Here is a 19,287-nt window from a genome sequence, read left to right as displayed (position 1 = left end):
TATTTTTTTAATATTTTTTTTTTTTTTTTTTTTTTTTTTTTTTTTTTTTCTTCTGTATTCTTTTACTTTAAAAAAAACAAAAAAATATTAAAAAAATAAAGAAGTACAGGTAGAATATTAAGTGTTAATAGTATTATCAACAAGATCAATCACATCTACCATACTGTCATAATAACAACAATAATGGATAAAAAACGAAAGATAAGGTTAAAAACGTTCTCTGGAATTACACCTATAAATAATTTAAGCACCATTAAACCTAAAAAGAAATGTTTAATACCTAACGATACAAGCTCATCAACACATCACACTTTGGATAGATACGCTAAAGCAAGAAAAGAACTATCCTTGGTAAGCAAAGGCGGCATTATAGAACACGATGAAGATGAAGATATAATGATTTCTTATGATCAACAGAAATCGCCCAAAAAAAAGGACCTTTATCTGGAACCATCCACTTCTGAACTAGCTGATGACAATACGAATGATGCTATTGACGATACTACTAATAATACTGATGCTAATTCCAATAGTAACGTTTTAATCACAGATCACAACGATCTTAATGCATCCACTGCTATCAAAATAACAGAAGATAACAGTTATGAAAAATTGAAGGAAGGTAATTTTACTGTTACTTCACCACAATCTTTCAAAAGAAGAAGGAAACAGAGTTCCAATGATAATGAATCTAAACTAAGTGTGTTTCCAAACGATTCTAGACGTATAGCCGACACTAATCACAATATAAATAGCACTACAGTACCTATTTCTAACCCCAATGATACAGGTACTACCAAAGTAATAAATTTAACAACGGTAATTGATGAATTACAAATATTTTATTCTGCATCAAGTGTTAAATTGCACAAACAAAACGATTCTCCAATTATTTTGGTATTGAAAACATTATCCAAGGGGAATACCTTTATATCGATTCAGAATGACTCGATTTCTGTTTTGAATGATGATATTACTAAAACAACGGGGGAGCCTGTTACTTATAACGAGGGCGACTATATATTTAAAAAAGACGGATTATATATTGATATTAAAAGAGATCTACAAGTGGCATACTTTGATCAGGATTTTTCATGTTGCGGACTAATACTAACTCGTAATAAAGAAATAGAGATAGATGCTATTAGTGACAAAATTACTGGAAAGACTGTACGATGCAATCGGATTCTTTTCAAAACAATTCTTCAAACAGAAAATATTCAAAAATTAATGAAAACGATAGAGTCCAACAATATTCATACTATTCAAAAATTTGATTATGTTCTTATAGACCAGATTTTCTCAAATCTAGCTCAAGAGGCAAATAATGACAGCAATAATAACCATCTTATTAACAGAAGGCTGAAGTTTTTAAGTAAACAGCATAATTCATTGATGAAATCGAGTGGTAATCTTTACCATGTTCGATCTGGAAGAGCCGATAAGAATCCAACTACTAACAGCAATAATATCAATACTACCGCTAGTGGGGTAACAAAGATACATGTACCGAAAACATTAGAACCCTCTAGTTTTTATGATAACAAAGAGTCATTAAAACCACCTACAGTATCGCTTTCCTCACTCAATCATAACGCCGCCGCGACAAGAAGCTCAATGCGTACAGAGTCACTATTAAGTCATTCACCGGTGGGAACAAGAATAAGTTCCAGTAACACGACTCAAGGAAGAGCAATATCTCTGGACAAAGACACTAACGAAGTCAGAAATAAACATGGTATAGATGGAATGTTTAATAATAAAAATAAAAGCGCAGTATCAAGGGATAGGGATTCAGAAAGAGAAACGCCTATTAACTTTGGTAAAGATTTAAAATATACATTTTTTGATGGTCAGACAATGAGAGTGACTAACAAGGATTTTCAGTGTCTATTCAACAGTGACTGGCTCAATGACTCATTAACAGATTTCTTTATGAAATATTTTGTGGAGCAGAGTGTTAAAAACGAATTTATCGATTTGAAAGATGTTTATGTATTTTCCTCCTTTTTTTACACTAAATTATTGGCTTGTAAAAACGACTTTGATGCTGTTAATAAATGGGTTAATAATATAGATTTATCACAAAAAAAGTATATTTTACTACCTATCAATGTGAATTGCCATTGGTTTGGGTGTTTGGTTTACAATTATGCAAAAGTTATTAGAAGTGCAACAGTAAATAACTTAGAAGAGAAAGACAATGGGATTAGGCAGGAGAATAAGAACACAAGCAGAGAAATTAATAAAGATATCAGTGGAAATGACATAGATACTTGTGAAGAAAAAGGTGCACAACAAAAAAATGCAATACCAACAGAAGACACAAGGAGTCTTTCAAATGGAAATGGAAACAATAATAAAAGCCAAGAAAAAATGGGGGAAGAGACGCCTGGGGGGCAAGAACAGCAAACTTTGATTGTCAATAAGGATGGTACAACTGACACCAATATTACAGATGATACAGGGAAAGAAAAGGCCAAATCCACTATAGACGCGGAGGGTGATTTACATATACTCATTGCTTCTGAAAAGCCCGAAAATGATTCAACAAAACAGTTTCTCAGAACATTGAGAGCCGCTACTAAGAAAGTAACATTGAAATCTAAACAAGACAAAAAGTCAAGCTTACCCAGTACAAGTGATATTGCTGAAAAATTAAGGATATCAAAATTACCCTTTGTTACTATTATTATTTATGACTCTTTAAGGCAACATCATTCTAATGATATCGAGCCTGTAAAGCAGTTTTTATTGCAATATGCAAGATTTAAGTCGGGTGTTATCTTGGAGAAGAGTCAATTAAAAATTAATAATTCTCATGTGCCTGTTCAGCCAAACATGAACGACTGTGGAGTTCATTTGATTATGAACACAAAGGTTTTTTTAACTAAACCTGCAGAGACTTTACAACTATGGTCTGATACTAGAGCAAGGGGAAATATTAATAGGTTAAAAATAAGAGAAAATAACTTAAGGATAGATAATTATTTTGGAAAGGATGAAAGAAAATATAGTAGAAAATTTTTAAGAGATGAATTGCTGAAATTAAAGGATTCTAAACAGGAGAGAAGTGACAATGAAACTGAATTAGACAGCATTAAACGAGAAGAAGAAGATGAAGATGATATTGAAATCATTGATCCAGCTGAACACAAAAAGGAACAGATATATGGTACGGAGGATAAAAAAAGTACAACGGAAGATGAACAAGAAAATAAAGATATAATTACAAACAGCAGCCAAATGCCTACTGAGCGATATAATAAACAACAACTTTTAAGAGAAGGAGAACAGCAAAATGATAATCGTAACATTGAAGAATCACTTAAGAAAAATGAAAATAATAATCATTTGCCTCTTGTGGATAGACAGCCGTCAACTAATAAAGTGGATGATGACAAAGTTAGTATCAGAGATGCTACAGACTCCAAAGACTACCATGAGCCATTGTCCTTGGCTGACAGAAATGTTTATCCAGATATAATAACTATGGAACATACAAAATCAGAAGATGCTCACAACAAATATTTGGAGGGAACAGGCACAGTGCACATGGATTCCCCCACAAAGGGGATGAGAACGAATTTATTGAAAGATAACAAAAATGAGGAAAGACATGTTTACGGATTTTTAAAAGATTTAGATGCTGAATTAAAGTCACCAGAAAAACCAATATCTATTTTAAATAATCAATCAACCAAATCTAAAATCTCAACAAACCCTAACAGTATTGTTCGTTCTAATAGAGTTGAAAATATATTTTCAGTAATTGATAATAGACACTCTGAAGATGATAATAAGGCCCTTTATAAAGATGTGGATACAAATACTCTTAGTGGCAAGAAAGACAGTGATAATTATGAACATTACAGCTCAAAAAGATTGCAAAAGAGGTTAGTACACTCAGATAGGTTAGAATATTTTCAATCAAACAGTAATGAGTCGGGTTTAAAAACCAGAAGATCTTTGATTAGCTCCATTAATCTGGACGATATAAGCGACAATGACTTCAGTACAAGTTTTGATGATGAACACGGGACAAACAAAGCCAATGGTAATTACGAAGATATTGATATGCGGAGCAATAATACTGGAAGCGATGTGAATGAGGATGGCCTAATGATGAATGGAAATGAGTCTGTGATTCAAAAACCGTTTGGTAAAAAGACAACATCTACTAATTCTCCGTACTTTAATAAATTTGAAGATATTTCCAAATTTTCCAACTCTATTGATTATGATGACGATCTGCATACTGCATCTGTATCACCAAGTATGTTTTCAACCTTGGTTAGAGGATCTAAAAGTAAAATTCGTGGAAAGGAAGCTTTTAAGGGTTATTCAAAACAAAATGTTATTGATATTGATGATAATAATTTGAAAGGTAACATAAAAAATTTGTTAAAGAGAAAAATGGAATACTCAGAGGATTCTACTGGAAAACTAAATATGGCTTCCAAAAATGACAACAGCGATATAGAATACTCCGAAAAATTTACCCATTTAAATCTAAAACATACTTATATTAATGGTACAAAACAACCGGCATCATCCTCTTCATCTTTGGATAAAAGTTCTCTTGTGTCCGGAAGAACAGGTAATTTTTACACTTCCAGAAGAAAGAATGGCTTACAACGCTCAAGTAAAATAAATTTAAGACAGTATGTGAGAACTCCACCAGAAAATCCAAATGGGGAAGAAAAAAAGGGACCTATGTTTAGAAGTTCTTCTTCAACTTCCAGCCCCGATAATCTTATTCAAGTAAGTGATAATGAAGATGATGTTCAGATTATCCATTAGAATTTTTTTTTTTTTTTTTTTTTTTTTTTTTTTTTTTTCTGTATAAATTTTTCATACATAAAAATGCTACTTTAATAAAGTGAAATATATATAACTAATTACAAAATAATCATTTTGGTCTCCCAATAATCATCATCGTTAATAACAGTAAATAGACGTAAATATCATTCTTCGTTCAAATTTTCCAAAGTCCTACCTCTACCATAAACTCTATCTTTAACAACATCATTTATTGCACCAGAAACCTGCTTCATGTATCTGAAAAATTTATAGCCAAAATAAACAAAGACCAAAATAAAACGGTAATAGAAAAATAAATACTCAAAAACAGTGAAATTATTTGTTTTCAGTACTATATCACTCGAAGGAACAGCAAATCCTTGACGCACAATTATATTAAAAAAAGTAAAAGATATATTGTGTGCTAAATAACTTTCCTTATGCGTCAGATAGTTCAAAATATATAGTATACTGTTTACAGTCCACATTGTTGCCATAATTTTAAATGTGTCTAATAATAGCGGTAAAAAAGATTTTTTAAAGATAACTTGAACATCACCATGGCGATAAATCAACACCAACGCAAAAAAGAAACTTGGAATATAAGCCCATTTCGTAGGTTCAATAGAACCTTCATTTATTAGCAGTGGATAAAGTGATCTTAATAGCCTTTCGGTTAAAACTTCGTCTTGTGGTTTGTACGCTAGATTGAAATAAATTTTGTAGAAATCATAAAAAACGTGGTCCACCAAAGATATTCTAGCAAACCATAACCATGTTATAGAAATAAGCATATATGATTTCACCATCATAGCTATGATATTGTTGTTCAAAAGTCTTCTAACCTGAGCACGTAGGGCTTCTTGTAAGCCTATAATTCTTCTGGCAACGATGTTTGCGCCATCATTGATTTCTTGTTGTCCTTGTTGCCCTTGTTGTTCCTGCTGTTGCTCTTGTTGCACAATTCTCTCTTGCATTTGTCTTTGCTCCTCCTTATATTTATCGTACCTGGCCAAAGAGTGGGCAAATATAATTGACCCTATACAAATGTGAGGGATAGACAAGGGTGGTTGGAAATAGCTTCTAATATTGAATTCTTTGGAATTAGTATAGTCATATAAAAAGACAAAAGGCATGGTAATAGGTTTACTTGCATAATGTGAAAGGAGAGCTAAAGAGATAAACAGGACGCTAGAACAAACCCAAACCATGACAATAAGTAAGGAATAACGTATACGGAAATGAGGAGGAGAATAGACAATAGTATATGAATCATATTCAGTGGTCTGAGTATCCAAAATTTCATAATCACCCTTATTCCTTTTATTTACTTCCTTAATTCTTTCCATATCTAGAGGTTTTAGTAATTTATCATCCTTGGTAACGGGAACAAATAAAGTTTGAATAAAATTTCTTGAAACAATATCGTTTTCTGGAACACGAATCAATAATCCGTCAGGAATAAAATAAGCATGGACATGTTTATTTTCTTTAAATAGTTGCAAGGCGACTTTTTTCCTCTGAGGTTCAGTGTACAAAACAGGGTTGGACAATTTGGCTTTGTCACTCATAAAAATTGCATAAAACCAATTTCTGTATAGAACATATCCTCTTTCTTGAACAAAGTCCTTGTTGGTGATGAAGGACGACAAACGCAATTTTGAGCAAGAGACAGTAAAACAATAATCCCAATAATACCTAGCGTAAACACTAATAGTAGAAGAATAAGAATTCAAAATGTCTTTAGTCAAATACAAACCGGCACCGGTTAAAAATAGGTAGACGGATAAGGAATATGCATTTTCCACGTTTGGTTCTGGAGTGAAAGGAATTAATTTGGCCGGCGACAAAAAATATGGAAATAGCAATCTGGTATGGATACCAAAACCTGCCAAAATAAAGACTGCATAAATTTGCATACTCAAGACTAATCTAGATAGTTGGATTTTCAATGGGTGAATCAAACTGTCGTGCAAAATTCTGATGTTTGGGTCATCAGGTGATCTGATAAAGAATAACACACCAGGCCTAATAATGTAATTTCTAATCATGCCGATATACTTCGAGAACCAGTACATATACAAAGTACCAACACCCCAATATAAAATTACCGATGGTAGAAGACCAAAAATCATGGAAAAATGATTTAAAATAAAAAATGATTCGCTTTGGGGCAATAATAAAGGTGTTATCAGGGACCAATCAATCATCATACCTGCAACTAATGGGAAACCAGCTAGTTCGGTAACAAATATAAAAAACACTTTGGCTGTATAAGTGATGGAAAATAAAATCTTATAAATTGATCTTGCAGTAGCACCTTTAATTGGGTTTTTCCTACCATGGCCTTTACCCATATATTCACAAGTTAAACAAATGGATAAAATAACAGTTGCGTATGTAACAAAGACTGGTAATAAACGTAAGGGCAAGGAATATCCCATCTCATTAGCCAAGTAACCCTGGTAATAGTATCTGGAAATGAGCTGGGAGACAAAAGTGATTTTCTTGGAAATAAAGGGGGTCACATAATGGTCATATCTTAACACATAGTTGGTGAAAAGAGATTTTATCTTTGATACGTTAATGAGTCCCATAATTATTTTGGAAATACCGAAAAGTACACCAGTGTATAGCTTAATCAATAAATAACCAGAGGCTGTTGGCAAAGCATATGAGATTAATCTATAAAAAAAAATCAAAACAGTACCAATAATCATGTACTTAAAAAAACTAACAAAATCCATGTTTAAAGATAAAACAACCTGTAATATCTGAGGGTTTATGTTATCTTGATTTTCATTAAGTATATTTGGGTCGTTGAATCTATTTTCAGCGGCGGCAGCAGCAGCAGCTGGGTCATCACGTAAATTACCACGCCTATTGTTACCATTTTGAAAAATGTTGTCACCAGCATCTGCTTGTTCCACAAATACTCTTCTCCTTTCATTAACTTCATTAACAATGACACCAACCTCATCAATATCATCATCGGCATCATCATCATCGTCATCATCATCATCATCATCATCATCATCATCATCATCATCATCATCATCATCATCATCATCATCGTCATCATCATCATCTTGGAACTCTGCAGCAGCGCCTACATCATAGTTATGATCGCCATTAACTAATAAATCATTGAATGGTTCATTTTCTTCGGCTCCCACTTGGCCAGGGTTTTGGGGAGCATCTTCTAACTGGACGTCATTAGTTTCGTTTACCCCTTCTGTAGGTAAATTTACTGGAACATTGGGTACAAAAGCATCTGCTAATCTTTCAATATCGGGAGGCAAAACAACGCGGAAATCGTCAAGATTTTGGCCGTTATTAATATGATGGTCAATTTGGCGATTAGAATCACCTCTAACCACTGCCATTTTAGCTAGATAGTCAGCAACTCTGTCATCCAAGTTGGGGTGGTTATGCTTTAATAATTTTTTAAAAAAATCTAGTCTATTAAATTCGGGACCCATTTTAAACGCTAACATTTTTTTAAAAATCTTTTCTCTAACCACTAAGTCATACTGGAAATACAGAGCTATGTGAATAATAACAATAAAGATGACCAGCGAATAGCTAGTAACTATTCTGTTATTTAGAATCGAAAATATTTCATTAATGTGAATGGTATCGGTGGTGTTATTTTTTGAGCAATAATTTTTATCTACATATTTGTGTACGTTTGAGCCACAAACAAAGCTCTTTAAAATTTGGCCTTCAAAGGGTAACTTATTATCAAAGGTAAAGTTAATTAAATTTCCGACAAAATACCATACAGTTCCATAAATAAGAAATAATAAAAGTGGCCAAATAAAAGTGATGACGAATTTAATTTTGGAAAAGATGGCGAGTAAAAAATTTTTGACGATGACATTCAGTGGGATATGCTCTGGAGTATTTGTATCATACAAAGTTTTAAATTTTATTGGATAGTGGCAAATGTCGCACTTGACCTCAGAATGATCAGTTGGGTCATTGATATTACGTGAAGTTTTAAAAGAAATCCATTCCATTAAACATGGTTCGTGAATATATTTAATAGAGCCTTTACATTTACATGGATGAAACAATGGATTTTCTGGAGTGGCTTCCCCTCTACATATACGGCAAGTATGCTGTTCAGATTCCCTTTCTGGTCCTGGATGATTAATAGAAGGAGAAGCAGAATGAGATGTTGCCGAGGGAGACACTGAAGATTGTTCAGAAGACATGTAATTATATTATTCTCTGATGATTTTTATTTTTTATTTGATTTATTTTTTTTTTATGATAAATTGTGGTTCTTTTCAATGGAGGGGATGGGTATTTGTTGATGATGTGCAATTGTAAGAAATGAATTAAAAAGAAAAAGAAAAAGAAAAAGAAAAAGAAAAAAGAAAAAAAAGAAAGAAAAAAAATTTTTTTTTTTTTTTTTGTATTGATTAAAATTTCTATAATATTCTTTTTTATTTTTTTTTGTTGGTAATGAAAATAAAACAAAATGCGGTGTCGTTTAAACAGTTATTCTCATCTAATCGTTATTTCCAATCTTATCATAACCTCTTTCTTTAGCCATCAATCAAGAAACAAAGACCTTTATGTGTTTCTATAAGAAAAAGTAATTGTTGATTCTTCTAATAATCTATCTACCAATCTCATCTTTTTTGTGTTCTTTTCTCCCGCTCTTTTTTATTTTCTATTTCTTTCCCTTATAATTTTATCCTTATTCTTTTACAACTCCTCTTCAAAAACAAAATATCAACTCTAACTTTAATATCTCCCCTACCAGAACAAACAAATGATTAGACTACAATCCACAACCTTACAACTAGCCCAAAAGGATGTTCTAGATCTATTTCAAGAACTAGAAGAACGTTCATTACAACAGAAAAAATTAAATAATAACTATTTCTCAGATACTATCACCCACAATAATATTAACATTGATAATGTACAAACCAATAATAGTAATGATCGTGTAAAACTAAATAGTGCTGCTGACACTTCTTCACTTTTATCCTTTACTTCTCCATCCGCCAATAGATTTCTTTATTTTAACACCACAAAGAATAATAGCACTCATAACAGCGCAAAAGATTAAAATATAATCCATCACAGCAAAAACTAATTCACATTCCAGATCATAAATTTTTTGTTATTTGAAAAGAATACTTAAAGAAAACTTTAACTCTTTTGAAATCTAATATATATATATATTTTGGATGTATATTTTTATAATCTATACTTAAATAGATTTTTATGTTTTCATTATATATATGTATATGAATAAAAAAAGGTATAATTTTATCCTTTACTTTTTTATTTATTTACTTACTTCTTATTACCTCTTTTAGTCTTGGTGCTATTATTTTTTATATTATCTCTTTCAGTAACTGCTTTGGTGGCAACATCCAATGCCTTATCAAACTGCTTAGAATCACTGGTGCCATTTACAATTTTAACAACCTGATCTTTATCATCGCTAATATCATCACCAAGTCCATTTTTTTTGGCCCATTCTCTGTATTCCCTTCTTTTTTGCAATAAATCAGTTAACATGGGTGTGTTGTTAATTCCACCATATGGATCAATTTCTTGTAAGTTATCTAATATACTGGCTCTATTCATATCAATCGGTTGCAAATATTCTGCGGTCTGAACAACTTTCTTGGAGGATAATGGAATATAACTCACGGTTTCAAATGAAAAAAAAATACCAATAGTAAATAAAAATAATGCAAATAAGGCTTCATATTGAATATCCATTGGTAAGCTAGAAGCAAAAGTATTATAATTGGAAGCGGAAGTGCTAATAGTCAATGTTTTCTTTAGATTTAATTGTTTGATTACTTGGTTAAATTCATATGTGGAATATCCTGAATGGATCAATTGAAGTATTGAAATGATAACTAAAGTTTTTGATAAGAAGCTCATGATTATATGTGTATGCGGTGTTTGGTTTTAATACTTTTGTTCCAATAACTCTTTAGAAATAGGTTAGGTATAATAAAATATTGTTTTTATTTTTTTATTTTTTAAATGGTTGGTAAAGATAAAAATGTGCAAAACTTTTATTTTGTTCATGTCCAAAAAAAAAAAAAAAAAAAATTCAAGAAAAAAAAAATATATATTTATTATCGTATTTCGATCTGTTTATTGGAATATAAAATTTAAAAAAAAAAAAAAAAAGATACAAGATGATTTAAGTACTACATATTCTGTTTGTTCTAACTTAAATTTATTAAACAATAAAAGACTAATAAGCTACTAAGGGCCAATATTCAACAACTCAATCTAAATGAAGCTACACAGCTATCAAGCATTATAAACATGACTTTTTTAAAAAAACATAACTGGATTCAGTCCAATGCATTTTTAGTAATATTTAATTAATATATATGTATATATATATATATATATATATCTAATTCTTTTATTTCAAGCACCTAAATTCTACAAGTAAAATAAACAAAAAGTAACTAATTAATAACAATGTCAGTCATCATAATAAATAGGATTCAAGCAAAAAAATGTAATATATATATATATATATATATATATATATATATATATAATTTAAGAGTAGGAAAAGAAAAAAAGAAAAAAAAAAAAGACATCTATAACTCTTGACTATAATTATCAACAATTGGATCTTGTTCCATCATTTCTTGTTTATGTTTTTTGAATTTGTTAGTCCCCTCTTCTTTTTTTTGTTCATCCTCCTCCTTTTCCTCTTCCAATATTACTTCTTCCTCTTCCATTATCACCTCTTCTTCATTTTCCTGTTGGCCGTTTTCAGTGTCAACAATATCGTCTTTATTACCTTCTTCTTCACTGCTCCTCACCATAAAGGAACCTTTTACTTCTGTTTTACCATTGACTTTTTTTGGTTGAAGTTGATCTAGTTTGTTATCTACCAGACTACTATAAAGCTCACCAAACATTTTCCCATTCAATTTCAGTCTATTTTCAATCTCAGTCACCCAATTGCTACCATTAGCTTCAAACACTTGAAGACGTATTAAACTTTTCAATTTTATAACGAATACGCACAAATCATTGAAAAAAGTGTCTCCTAAAGCTTCATCCATATCTGCTCCTACAGGCTTCTCAGTTTTAAATTGTTCAGTATCAACACTTTCCAAAATAGTAACACCCAAATAATTAGCAGCACGTGTCTCCAAAAATTGAAAAGAAAACATAAAAATCTTAATTATTTCATCATTTATAGTCAGGTCATTGATATTATAATTCTCATTTAGCTGCTCAATCCAAGAAGGTACTGGACATTGTAAAATAAACATTCTATAAGAAATCAATATATCACACAAACAACAGGACAAGTTCCACATCAAAATATTTCTATTTAAACCTTTTGCGCCTTCTAAATCGCAAACTGAAATTAAATATATACCCAATTGTTCTGTAATAAATTTAATATGATCAAAGGTTTCATAGGGAAATGAAGCTATAATATCATCATTCTCCTCTTTTAACGATTCTAATCGTTGTAACCATAATTGTAGCGACCAAGAGCAATACAATGAAAAAATTTTAAAATCTATAACTTGAAAATCAAAATTGTCCAATCCCAAACTCAATGTTTTGCTTGTTATCTTTTCAAAAAAATTCTCACTAAAACTCATTTCCAAGTCTAGTGGGTAAATTTTGGCCATCAGTAGTATTTTAGAAATATAGTTCCCATATAAATATATTAATTTAGCGTTAAAATTCTCTTCATCTTCCTCAGAAAACTGTGTATTTATGAAATCTGAACAATCAAGTTTAATATTATCCAAAACATGTTTCCATTCAGAATTATACTTTGGCGAGGCAATCTCTTTACGGTAATAGCCCAATAACTTGGTAAATGCTTTATAATTATCATCTCCTATAGAAAAAGTAATACTTTCAGCTAAAAGTTTTTCAAACTTTCTAGTCATTTCATCCAGCTCCACTTCATCCCACAGTTCAAAATTAACCAGGCCAATCAAATCCACTATGCTGGGAATAACATTCGAATAACCTAACTCAACTGTATTCAGTACGCCAAATAAATTCTCACTAATGATTTTAGAAACTTTTTTGTCAGACTTGTTATTATTAACTTGTACAGCACCAACACATAGCCCAGACAATACAATAAGGTAGCTGGCAATGTCATCTGATTTAGTGGGCAGTAAAAGTTTCTCCCTTATGTCTTGGCTATTAATGCTCCCGTCTTTGGTGTCATCTTCACCTTGAACATTGTTGGTGAAGTCTTCAATAACTTCTGACAAATCCCCTGAATATGATAAAATTTTAAAAAGGGGTAAAATCAAATCTTCAAAAGAAGTACCTAAAAACTGGGAGCCTTGAAAAATCATTTTCACTTTATCAGCTTTCATCTTTGAACTACTATCGCCACCACTGTCAGATATATAGTAGTTTAAAGATTTGAAAAAAAAATTCATAAAATAACCAACGTTTAAAATATCTGTCAAGTCAGGTGTGGTATTGGAAGTTCCAGCAGTAGTGGTAATATTATTTCCCGCTGTTTTCTTTCCACTCCCATTTTGTTTCTTAGATTTTATGTCCCATACGTTGAAAAGCTCTTGCAATTCGGTCCTCTCTGACTCGGCGAAAAATCTAGCTACAGAATTTAAAAACCTGCCTTCTTTATTGTTCAACAAAATATCCACATCCTGGTTATTAAATAACAAGGAGGAAATTTCAAGATTAGCATTTTCTTCCAAGTAACCAAAAGTCTTAATTTCAGCTAACACTTTGACAGCAATGGTTTTCGCATCATAATCTACATCATGTATAGCTATTTCAATAATTTTATTTTCGAATCTCTCAAAAAATTGCCGAAAGGCTGTGTTTTCAGTGAAAATAGAACCTCTTTTTTTGGAAAACTTGGCTATTTCCAATAATGAGCTTAAAACTTGACAGCGTACTTGATTAGAAGAGTCGGTTAAAACCCAACCAAAATATTTTAAATAAGTAACCTGAAGAAAATGCTCAGGCCAATTAATTAACCAATTAGAAAGGTGTAGTAAAGAATTCAGCCTCACCTCTTCATCAACATCTTTAAATCTATGGAGAAAACAAATTTTAAAAATTTCGTCTACAATTCGTTCAAGAACAGCTTTCTGCTCCTCATCTTCATCTAAATTTTCCCTCCATTTAGCAATGGTGTTCGTATTTGGTGTTTTTTTCCTTTCTTCCCTTTCAATCAACTTTCTCAAGTTTTGTAGTGAAGTCCTATCAATTTCAGTGATTAAGTTAGTTAAAGTATCCTCGATAACGTAGAGAGCTAAAGATGATGTATATCTTAAACATCTTAGCTTAGATACACTTAAAGAGGATAGCCATATCATTAGATCTAAAATCATGCGACCTTTCCCCATTTTGGTGCCATCATCATTCAAACTGCACAAAAAATTTTTTTCGTACCCAATGCTTATAACGTTTTCAACAAATTTGATAAAATTGTTGTACAAGTTTTTATATTTTTTAACAGAAAGACTTCTTGAATGATTTTTAGCGTTTAATAGGTAAAATTCATGTATTTTTTGATTCTGAAACATCATTTGAACTTCGCCAACAGTTTCATTAGCGCTATCATTGTTAACAACATCATGTTCCTCCACTTGGATCAAACACCCACAACAGTTTAAAATAAAATTAACAAAAACTTGTTTGGCTTTGGTTGGAGAAGTGGTATATAACTCTAACCATTCAATGGCAACTTCTTCAATGGAAATATCGTCATTATTAGCCAAGGCTGAGAATATTTTTGTTGGTTCAAAATTGTTCAACAAATATAAATATTGCGTTTCATCTTTAGCCCTTTCCGCTAGCGATATTCTGTTGGTTGCATGTGTTGCTTCTGTCGTTTTTGCAGATTTATTTGAAGTCTTGGCTTTTTGCGTGGTAGCTTTTCTCTTCCTACTACTGTTATTGGTTTTTGACTTGGTAGGTCTTGTAGTGGGTATATAGTCATCGTCATCATTATCTTCTTGTGAAGTTTCGTCTTCTGAAGATGACAAAATACCATCATAATCATTATTTGCCTTTATATTTATTTGAGTAGTTTTTTCATCATGTTGAATAAGTGATTCCGGCACATTATCAAATGAGCTATTTTCTAAAGTTGAACTTCTTAGTCTAGTTGAACGGCGTAAAGACATATTTATAAAAGTATATGTTTTCTGGGAGGGGGTAGTTGTTATTTATTCTAGTAAGCAATAACCAAGTGTATTGAAGAGCTATGTATATAAGTAAAGAAAGTTATTTAAAATTATGTGTGGAAATCAACTTAGCAAAGTAAAGTAGACTGAATGAGGAAAAAGAAATGAACGCGTTTTTTATCTTTTTTTTTTTTATCTTTTTTCTTATTTTTGTTTTGCCGCTTTCTGTTTTGCCGCTTTCTGTTTTTTTTTTTTCACGTGTGTATAAACAAAAAACGCGTTAACAACAAAATAAATAAAAATAATTACATATATAATAATTCAGGACAAATTAATAGCTGAATCCTTTAAAAGGTCATCTTTCTCTAATATATTTCTAATTATATATTGTTATATGCCTTTGTACGACTCTTATCACGAATTCCATTCTATTTTAGAATGTTTCCAAATTAGACTCCATGGCCAAGCTGGTTAAGGCGTGCGACTGTTAATCGCAAGATCGAGAGTTCAATCCTCTCTGGGGTCGATTACCTTTTTTTTTTTTTTTTTTCTTTTTTTTTTTTTTTGTTAATGCATCTTGATATTATTGAAATAATCACCCAAAGCTGTTACAATTTTTATTATTCATAAATATATATTACAACTCAACTAAATGTATGTATGAATAAATAAACAAAGACAAAGAAAACTTTTATATATATTAGCAGATAGAGAGGAAAGTTAAAGTCTATGGATATTTTTAATTTCAATTTATATATGCTTACTGTACAAGTTTTGAATAAATTAAATTTTTTAAATTAACATCACTATTATCTATAATTATGCAACCACTAACAGGAATTTTTTTTTTTTTTTTTTTTTTTTTTTTTAATAATAATCAAACCACCTTTTCTATTACATCATCAATGTTATTATCTTCTTTATTGAAGTTTGTAGTAGCATCACTTTTTTCAGTACTACTACTTTTATTATGCTGTATTATTCCGTTTTGAGGCCGGCAATTTTGAAGATCAGCAACATGATCTGCATCAAAAACTATTACTTCGTTACTGTTCTCAGGTTTTTCGAGCTCTTGAAGTTCAGCACTATCCGTACTACTACTATTTTCATCACTGGTTGTATTCTGGTTACCCCAAGTGAAGTAATCTCTTCTGACCTCGACGTAATCATAAGCAAATTCTCCGATCTGATCTTCATCCATACCCAGGGCCTCAGCTTCTTCAGTGGCTCTTAAACCTAAACCCGGAATATTATCAATCACAAAACATAAGATGGCGCTGACCACAGCGCCCCAACCCAAAACAGCAAACATATAAGCGATTTGTTTATACATTTGCTTCCAATTTCTGGAAATCCATCCACCACCATGCTCGGTAGCACCATCCAGCCCAATAACCCAATCTGCACCAAATAATGCATTGAAAAATAATCCTACCAAACCAGCCATGCCGTGTTCCGCTAAGATATCCATTGCATCGTCAACCTTTAAGTAAAATTTAATTTTCGTTGAAAAATTACAAACTATACCTGTAATAATTCCTTGGATAACAGATCCATAGAGTGTGATGCACCCAGAACTTGGGGTAGCTGCAACTAACCCACAAATAATTCCTGAACATAACCCAACGGTTGACCATTTTTTTTCTAGTCTATAATCTAGTAAACACCATGTCATACCTGCGGATGTGGCACTAAGATTGGAATTCATAAATACGTAAAATGATTTTAAGTTGGGAGATAAAGTGGTACAACTGTTGAAACCCAACCAACCAAACCAAAGGATTCCAGTACCCAAGGTGATCATACTAACATTGTGTGGTCTGAAATTGATTAACAAATTTTCTCTTCTAGGACCTAGAAACGCAGAATATACAAATCCACCAACAGCACTTATTACTTCTAAAAATCCACCAGCCCAGTCCAAAACCCCCCATTTATAGGCCCAACCTTGAGGAGCCCAAATCCAATAGCAAACTGGACAATATACAATGGTAGCAAAACAAAAGATAAAAACCATATGAGGCAATAACCTACCTCTTTCAGCAGTAGCGCCTGCAACAATACTTAGGGTAACACACATGAATAATCCCTGGAAACAGGCAAAAGCCAATTCAGGATATGCATCACCCTCATTAACTGCACCGTAAACATCTCTAAAACCAAATGAATTAACATTTCCTATAAACTTGTTGTGCGAAGTTTTTGAAAAGGCTAACGAATACCCCCAAAAGTACCATTGTAAGATACCAACCAATGTTGCCATTAGGCATGCCCAAATTAAACTCAAAGCTGATTTTCTTCTTGCTAGACCACTATATAGGAAGCCTAGCCCTGGAATCATAAAGAAAACTAGTGATGAACCATATAGCATAAATGCTACAGTTGCACTATCATATGTTTCATTCCATACTTTTATCATTTCTATGTTCCCTAAAAGTTGGCTTTATATATTAATATAAACTGGAAGACTATAAAGGAGAACTGACTGGGGTAAAATGATTTTTTTTTTTCCCCTCTTCTTTCGTCCTGTTGAAATATCACAACGGAAAGAAGAGAAGTAGGGGGGAAGGGGAAAGGGAAAAAAAAAAGAAAAAAAAAAGGAAAAAAAAAAAAAAAAAGATTACAATATATTTGTTTGGGACTTATATATATATATATATTATTAACCCTATTTGGTATATATATATATATATTTGTAGATATGATAAGATGATAAGAAAATGGTTGGTGATAATATTGTTTGCAGAAATGACACAAACCGTTTGTGATTGGACCATAAGATTCGTAACGCTCCGCGTTAACTTTCCGTTGATTTAAAAAATGGATATATTCTTTCACAAGTAGCAAATCGACAAAAAGGGGATCTTAGAACCTGGCAATTTGGAGGGGGCAAATAATACATTAAAAAAAAAAAAGCCTTGGGGACTTTTTTTTAATTTGTAAGGAAAAAGAAATGAAAAATTGACATGACTTGCCTCTTATTTGATTTATATCGCCGTAATTTCTTTTTTTTTTTTTAATTACTGAGAAAAACTGGTAATACTAAATAAAAAAATATAAATAAAACAGGCGCCACCAATTCTTTGCCTGTTCAAATGTCATGCTTTTTTTTTTTTTTTTTTTTTTTTTTTTTTGTTTTAATGTTATATTATTGTGCCGTGTCTGAGAAAGATACGTAGTTTTAGATTCGGCTGTGTTCTCTTCTCTTCTCTTCTCTTCTCTTCCCCCACACACACCCCTTTTTGGCTACAATGGTCACGTGCTATTTGAACTGTTCTAAAAATCCACTGTCAAACCAGCCGTTTTTAATTTCTTTTCGTGCGTTAATCACCCGTAACGGCAGCAATTGCATTACCCGGGCATAACAAGGTCAAATACATACATCCTTACATGAATTCTCCCTTTCTTTTTCCTCTTTTTCACTGTATCAAACTTTTTCTATACACCACAAAGTAACTTCTTCAAAAAATATGCTACACTATTAATTTATCATTTACTCTCACATCTTCTCCCTTCCCGTAAACTCAATCAATTTATCAATGTTAAAAAAAAACTTAACCTAATTCTTATCTAAAAGCTTTTAAAGACAAAATGTACATCCTCAATTATCTTCCATTAAAATATGAGGTTAATACAACCAATAATAACAATCGTAACTCACTGGTAAAAAATGTCAAAAATACTACTTTTACTTCCAATAATTATTCTGCTACTCTACAATTGGAAAGAGAATCCATAATAAACCATTTAAAATCTTATAGTCCTGACACTAATAGCAGCTCGGATATATTTAACACCATTGATATTTTACTTAATTTTTCAAATGATTTATTATCGAGTGGCAATAACACTAAAAACAGTGATCTATTGAATACTCTACTACTTTTAGCAAAATCATATCATCAACAAGCCTATAATCTTTTATTTAATGCATATTCTTCAACCATTAACACCACAGTGCCACCAAATCATAACTGCAACAATTCGTGGCAAAGAAGCACTTATTATATCAAGCTCTCATTGGGCCTATTAACTTATATCAACCAAGAATATAATTGTTTTGCACCGAGCAATCAAAATTCTATGATGGTTATTAAATTTATGTTTGACTATAACACAATATACCAACAGTACACTGTCATACTATTGAGTCTATACAAATTAAAAGATTCATTAATAGAAAATTATTCGCAGGATAATTTGCAAAAATCAACCGAGGGAAACGGACTAAGTTTCCAAATGTTAGCAAAGTTATGCATCGGCTGTTATAATAACACTTTAGAATTGATAAATTTACCCAGCTTACCTCTGAAAATTGTCA

The 19,287-nt window shown here is 31.6% G+C and overlaps 7 protein-coding genes and 1 non-coding gene across 8 annotated transcripts in view; 4 read left to right on the top strand and 4 right to left on the bottom strand.

Annotated features, from left to right (window-relative positions):
• Positions 1-183: 183 nt before the first annotated feature.
• On the top strand, positions 184-4,803 carry ULP2 (SUMO protease ULP2; the record flags this gene model as incomplete). The annotated part of the gene is made up of 1 exon (XM_046077193.1): positions 184-4,803. One exon carries the CDS (start codon positions 184-186, stop codon positions 4,801-4,803), a length of 4,620 nt encoding a protein of 1,539 aa, XP_045934923.1.
• Positions 4,804-4,967: 164 nt separating this feature from the next.
• On the bottom strand, positions 4,968-9,023 carry SSM4 (E3 ubiquitin-protein ligase SSM4; the record flags this gene model as incomplete). Its single annotated transcript, XM_046077192.1, has 1 exon — positions 4,968-9,023. The coding sequence occupies one exon, from the start codon at positions 9,021-9,023 to the stop codon at positions 4,968-4,970; it is 4,056 nt and encodes a 1,351-aa protein (XP_045934922.1).
• Positions 9,024-9,589: 566 nt separating this feature from the next.
• SCDLUD_002453 (uncharacterized protein) lies at positions 9,590-9,892 on the top strand (the record flags this gene model as incomplete). The annotated part of the gene is made up of 1 exon (XM_046077191.1): positions 9,590-9,892. One exon carries the CDS (start codon positions 9,590-9,592, stop codon positions 9,890-9,892), a length of 303 nt encoding a protein of 100 aa, XP_045934921.1.
• Positions 9,893-10,122: 230 nt separating this feature from the next.
• On the bottom strand, positions 10,123-10,725 carry EMC5 (Emc5p; the record flags this gene model as incomplete). Its single annotated transcript, XM_046077190.1, has 1 exon — positions 10,123-10,725. The coding sequence occupies one exon, from the start codon at positions 10,723-10,725 to the stop codon at positions 10,123-10,125; it is 603 nt and encodes a 200-aa protein (XP_045934920.1).
• Positions 10,726-11,408: 683 nt separating this feature from the next.
• Positions 11,409-14,966, bottom strand: IRR1 (cohesin subunit IRR1; the record flags this gene model as incomplete). The annotated part of the gene is made up of 1 exon (XM_046077189.1): positions 11,409-14,966. The coding sequence occupies one exon, from the start codon at positions 14,964-14,966 to the stop codon at positions 11,409-11,411; it is 3,558 nt and encodes a 1,185-aa protein (XP_045934919.1).
• A 452-nt stretch (positions 14,967-15,418) lies between these two features.
• SCDLUD_002450 lies at positions 15,419-15,492 on the top strand. The gene has a single exon. It is a non-coding gene; the product is annotated as a tRNA-Asn (tRNA).
• A 351-nt stretch (positions 15,493-15,843) lies between these two features.
• Positions 15,844-17,385, bottom strand: MEP3 (ammonium permease MEP3; the record flags this gene model as incomplete). Its single annotated transcript, XM_046077188.1, has 1 exon — positions 15,844-17,385. One exon carries the CDS (start codon positions 17,383-17,385, stop codon positions 15,844-15,846), a length of 1,542 nt encoding a protein of 513 aa, XP_045934918.1.
• Positions 17,386-18,557: 1,172 nt separating this feature from the next.
• Positions 18,558-19,287, top strand: part of SCDLUD_002448 (uncharacterized protein) — a gene marked incomplete at both ends in the record, with an annotated part of 1,353 nt that continues 623 nt past the window's right edge. Inside the window, one exon of the mRNA XM_046077187.1 lies at positions 18,558-19,287. This exon is cut by the window's right edge and continues 623 nt beyond it. Within this exon, the coding sequence (XP_045934917.1) occupies positions 18,558-19,287 (730 nt within the window).

The sequence above is a fragment of the Saccharomycodes ludwigii genome, chromosome III (assembly GCF_020623625.1).
Source record: "Saccharomycodes ludwigii strain NBRC 1722 chromosome III, whole genome shotgun sequence".
NCBI lineage: Eukaryota > Fungi > Ascomycota > Saccharomycetes > Saccharomycodales > Saccharomycodaceae > Saccharomycodes > Saccharomycodes ludwigii.
Note: the sequence above shows the minus strand (reverse complement) of the source record. Positions and strands in the feature narration are given on the sequence as shown.